A 5,508-nucleotide genomic window follows, 5' to 3' on the forward strand; every position below is an offset into this window, starting at 1 on the left:
GGTTGTCTTTAGAAGTAAGAATTGAGACTGGGGAAGGGTGGGGCAGGAGATTGATTATCTCTTTCTTTATAAACCTACTATAAGGCAGCTCCTGGACTTTCAAAATAATACAAGTATCACTATGGTAGAAATAAAAATGATTGAAAAAAGAAAAACAAAATCCAACTGCACACCAGTGCCTAAAGCAGTGATGGCTGATGCAAAGTTGGGAGCTCTTTTTATCTTTTTTTAAATTTTTACTTATTTATTTTAGGGAAAGGCAGAGAGAGAGAGAGGGAGACAGAGAATCCCTAGCAGCCTCCAACCGTCAGTGCAGAGCCCGATGTGGGGCTCGAACTCACAAACCTCAATATCCTGACCTGAGCTGAAACCAAGAGTGGGGCGCTTAACCCACTGAGCCACCCAGGCACCCGGGAGCTCTGGGGAGGGAGGGGAATCTGAATAGACAGGACAGTGGAGCTCTGAGTGCAGCTGACCCCTCTTAAGGAACCAACTTGGAGGAAGAAGCACAGAAGGTCTGAGACCAAGCCTGGGGCGGGGGGGTGGTGGGGGGCTGGGGGGGGGTGCGTAAGGAGGAGTCCTTGAAGTGAGGAGTGGTCTCCGGGATGGGGAGGTGGGAATCCCTGCCAATGAGGCTAAGCGACTTGGGAACAAGGTAACAAAAGGGCTCACAGTATCAAATGCTGCTCTGAGGTCCAGGGGTCTTAACGTAAAAACCAACTATGGCACCCTGGGATATCACACAGCCCCTCGGGATCCTCCAGAGAGGATTTCCCAAAGGCGGTGCCACCAGGACCAGCTGAGCAAGCCTAGGGAGGCAGTGGAGGCTCTCTGCCTGTAGCTCCTTGACCTCTTGTTCTCTGGGAGGCAGGAGGTTCAGTGAGCAGATCAAAGGCTTGCAATCCTGGGGACATACTCATACTAAAATATGGCTGTTTATCTGAAATTCAAGTTTAACTCTGTGAGTCTTGCATCTGTATGTGTGAACTCCCAGCAACCTCAAGAGGCTTGGAGGTATCTGTTTTGCACACTGATACCTTGCCACTGGCCACCTCCACCAGCACCCTCCCGACCCCACGTGGACACAGGCCATCCTCGCGCAAGGTGGCGCGGTCCAGAGCAGAGGGGGGGTACCCAGGAGACCCAAGGCAGGAGACAGCAGGATTTTTCTATGAGCTACCCTTCAAGTCAAAACCACCCAAAGCCCTTTCTAAACAGGGAGTTGGTTGAGTTAATGTCTCCGTTGGCCCAAGAGACAAATCTAGCACCATGAAAAGCACTCACATGAAGCTCTCATTGTGATCCACAGAGTCTGTTGTCTTGTGGGGAAATGAGGCCGCCTCTACAGGGTGGGAACAGCGGGAGGCTTCTGTGTCCTTCTTGTGTGATTGTTTACCACAAGCACGTATTACTTTTATAATCCGCAAAAAGCAGTAAAGACATTTCCATATGGAAAATAAAATGAGGCCGTAGTAAACCAGATCATCTGTGAGGCCCCCTCCAAAGCTAAGATTCTGTAATTCTAAGTAATTTCCTGTTCTTTATTTGCATGTCATTTAGGAACATTCAGTGATGCAGTTTAGTTGTGGTGGGGGTTTTTTTAAGGGAGGAGGTCTTGGGGGGATTTTTTTTTTTTTTTTAGCTGTCAATCGCCCCTCCTCCCCGCACAAAGGACTCTGAATCCAGCCACTCACTATTGGTGCCTGCCAGCCCTGAATGCTGCTGGGCTGTGGGATATACAATCTTCCCACTGCCCCCACTCTCCGAGGTCACCTGGTTTGGCCTGGCAGGGCCCAAGCCTCTGGGCTCAATCCTGACCTGCGAGACTCCCCAGATGACCTATTCTGAGCCAAAGAAAGAGCCCGGCTGTTGGCTGTGTGACAGCCCAAGGCCATGAGTCTCCTGGGCCCCCATCAGAGCAGACCAGGGATTCTACAGAACTTGTGGCTTAACAATAATCCTGACAGGGGGAGATGTGTCCCCATACCCGAGGACAACTGTCTCTTTCCTAGTACACTAGAACCCCTGCCTAATAAAAGCCCCCACTGATGGGTCCCGGGGAGGGTGGAAATGTCCCATCTACATGCAGCATATGTGGACTCATAGAAGGGTGAGGACTTGCTTATGGATCACCCAAACCTGTCATGGAGCCCTAGTCCTACCCCTTACCAGCCCTGTGACCTTGGGCAAGTCATATAACTGAGCCTGGGTTATTCCAAGGATTAAATGAGATAATGAATGCAAAACTCCAGGGCTTTGGGGAACCTGATTGGAGTTCACAAACCGGAGTTTTATCTATTTAATCCTCAGAGGGCCCAGAGGCAGCCCTTTGGCCAGAATGAGCTTTTCATCTGCAATTCCCACAGACCCAGAACTGCTCTGGAACGTTCCCCCACCCTCAAAAAGTACCCTCCCTGCTTCAGGCCAGGCGAGGGGCTCAGTGACTGCTCTCCCAGCTCAGGCGCAGCGGCCTGGCCCACGACCTTGGAAGAACCTAGGAGAAAGCTTCACCAAGCGACAGTACTTTTCCACTGCACTGCTCGGCCACCTCAGCAGGCTTTCTGCTGTGCAGACAGGAGGCAAAGTGCGCCAGGCCAGCCCCATCAGGAACCCACCCAAAATCACTCTCCGAGATGGGGGTAGGGACAAGCAGTGGCTGAGAAGCAGCTGGAATCCTAGAGAGAGGAGGGGGGTCCCGAAAGTGCCAAGGGGAGCGTGGAGACCACGGGTGAGGTCAGAGAAATTTGCATTCGCAAAGCCCTCCGGTACATTTCAAAAGATCCCTACTTCTTAACCGCCCCTCCACCCTCACCCCTCCAATAATAATGATTAAACCCGTTCCACCGCGCCTGTGCCGGGTCCCGGGCGAAGAGCAGCGCTAGCCGGCGCGGGGGAGGAGAGAGAGGAGGGCGAGGGGAGGGGACAAGAGATCTAGCGGTCCCGCCCGGTGATGTAGACAGCCCGGGGAGGTGGAGCCGCGACGCCTGAAGGAGTCCCCACCGCAATCGCGCTTTCGGTCTACCCCTCCGAGCGTCCAGCCGCCAGCCCCAGCTCCGGCGACCTCCCTGCCGCCGCAGTTTGGGCGGCGGGGACTGCGGGATCCTCCCTGCTCGGGCCTGGGTTGGGGGGGCGCCTCCACCACGCCCAGCCCCCTCCCCTCCTGGCTTCCCGGACGGCTGGAGCTACTCCCGGGGGAAGCTGTTCCCGGACGCTCGGCCGCCGCCCGGGCATCTCGGCTGCCAGCCCGGCTGGGCACCGGGCATCTGCGAAGCCAGCCCTGCCAGGCACTGGGCATCTCCGGGCACCGACTGGCTCCGGCGCCGCCCAGCTGCTCGCGACCCCCGGGCGCGGGCTTCTCCGCACTCCCTCCCCTCCCCCCGGCCGCCGGGCAGGACGCCCGTGAGCTCCCGGTGCCCCCAGCCCCTTTGGCCGCCGCCGCCGCGATGCTGCCCTGGAGACGCAACAAATTCGTGCTAGTGGAGGACGAGGCCAAGTGCAAGGCGAAGAGCCTGAGTCCGGGACTCGCCTACACGTCGTTGCTCTCCAGCTTCCTGCGCTCCTGCCCGGACCTGCTACCCGACTGGCCGCTGGAGCGCCTGGGCCGCGTGTTCCGCAGCCGGCGCCAGAAAGTGGAGCTCAACAAGGAGGACCCGACCTACACCGTGTGGTACCTGGGCAACGCCGTCACCCTGCACGCCAAGGGCGACGGCTGCACCGACGACGCCGTGGGCAAAATCTGGGCGCGCTGCGGGCCGGGCGGGGGCACCAAGATGAAGCTGACGCTGGGGCCGCACGGCATCCGCATGCAGCCTTGCGAGCGCAGCGCCGCTGGGGGCTCGGGGGGCTCCGGGGGCCGCCGGCCGGCGCACGCCTACCTGCTGCCGCGCATCACCTACTGCACCGCGGACGCGCGCCACCCGCGCGTCTTCGCCTGGGTCTACCGCCACCAGGCGCGCCACAAGGCCGTGGTGCTGCGCTGCCACGCCGTGCTGCTGGCGCGGGCGCACAAGGCGCGCGCCCTGGCCCGCCTGCTCCGCCAGACCGCGCTGGCGGCCTTCAGCGACTTCAAGCGGCTGCAGCGCCAGAGCGACGCGCGCCACGTGCGCCAGCAGCACCTCCGTGCAGGGGGCGCCGCCGCCTCGGTGCCCCGCGCCCCGCTGCGCCGGCTGCTCAACGCCAAGTGCGCCTACCGGCCGCCGCCCGGCGAGCGCGGCCGTGGGGCCCCGCGCCTCAGCAGCATCCAGGAAGAGGACGAGGAGGAGGAGGACGGAGACGCGGAGGAGCGCGAGCGTCCCGAGGTGCTCAGCCTGGCCCGGGAGCTGAGGACGTGCAGCCTGCGGGGCGCCCCGGCGCCGCCGCCGCCGGCGCAGCCCCGCCGCTGGAAGGCGGGCCCCAGGGAGCGGGCGGGCCAGGCGCGCTGAGAGCGCGGGGAGCAGGACTTGCGGCCCCAGCCCCCGCCGGCCTGATTTCCAGCCTCCAACCCCGGCCCTGCCCGCTTCGGCTCCCCTCCGGTCCCCCGGCCCTTGCCTCCCTCGTGGTCTCTATTGTCTGCCCCGCGCCTCATCCTGGCTCAGGGTGACGCCTGATACGCCCTTGATTACTGGGGGACTAAAGGGACAGGGAGAGCAGCGATAATCGATTGTCCACCTCTCCCCACGTCCGGAGTTTCCGAGAGCGCCCTCCATCGTGGAATTGCCCATAAGCTTTACAACAGGTCTTTGCCCATAGACCACCCCCTCCCTCCCAAAACAACCTCTCAAAAGAAGAGGGAAGAAGTTTCCAGAAATCCAGGAGGGTGGCCTTGGATCTTGGCCGGGTGGAAGCCGTGGTCCGGCCCTTGGCCAGTCAAGCCTTCCTCCCTGGGATGGGACCAACTCTGGGGAGGCATTCTTGCAGGGGAAGAATAGTGGCCCCGGAGAACTCAGGCCAGGCCCAAGGCGGGAACTGGGTCGGCGGCTTTCATATACACAAGGTTTCTCAGGCCCTATGCCTGGCCTCTCTACCCCTTGGAGGATTTCTGGACTTCACTGCTCTGCGTCCGGAGAAGACTGGGCTGGTCCTACCAACGCAAACAACAGGCTAGACCAGGTAACGGCCCCCTGCACCAGGCAGCTGCCCAAGACTGTGCCCGGGCACCTGGCACCCCCACAAGACTCCTCACCCGCCCCATCTCTCTGCAGACAGATGTGTGTGGTTCCCCACTAGGTTCCCCCAACCAGGACCAAGATGGGGCCTCCAAAGGAGGTAAGGAGAACCTTTGGCAGGTGCTTGAGGACACTGACTACCCAGGAAGTGGACACAGGAGGGATGCCCCCCCCAATTTGGGGCTCCTCACAGGGGAAGGGTCCTGACAGCCTTGTGTTCTCATAGCAAGCTGAGGAAGGAGAGTGTGTTAACCCCACAGTGGGAGTGCGCCCCGCCCAGGTGTCCCACAACAAGGCCACAAAAAGCCCAAAGATCTATGTGTCACCAACTGATCATTGTAAATAAAGTGGACCTGCTTTTTCA

The 5,508-nt window shown here is 60.0% G+C and overlaps 1 protein-coding gene across 1 annotated transcript; it reads left to right on the forward strand.

Moving 5' to 3' along the window:
• Positions 1-2,694: 2,694 nt before the first annotated feature.
• On the forward strand, positions 2,695-5,508 carry FAM43B (family with sequence similarity 43 member B). Its single transcript, XM_027060212.2, has one exon. The coding sequence runs from the start codon at positions 3,444-3,446 to the stop codon at positions 4,419-4,421; it is 978 nt and encodes a 325-aa protein (XP_026916013.1). The 5' UTR covers positions 2,695-3,443; the 3' UTR covers positions 4,422-5,508.

Source organism: Acinonyx jubatus, chromosome C1, assembly GCF_027475565.1.
Source record: "Acinonyx jubatus isolate Ajub_Pintada_27869175 chromosome C1, VMU_Ajub_asm_v1.0, whole genome shotgun sequence".
Classification (NCBI taxonomy): Eukaryota; Metazoa; Chordata; class Mammalia; order Carnivora; family Felidae; genus Acinonyx; species Acinonyx jubatus.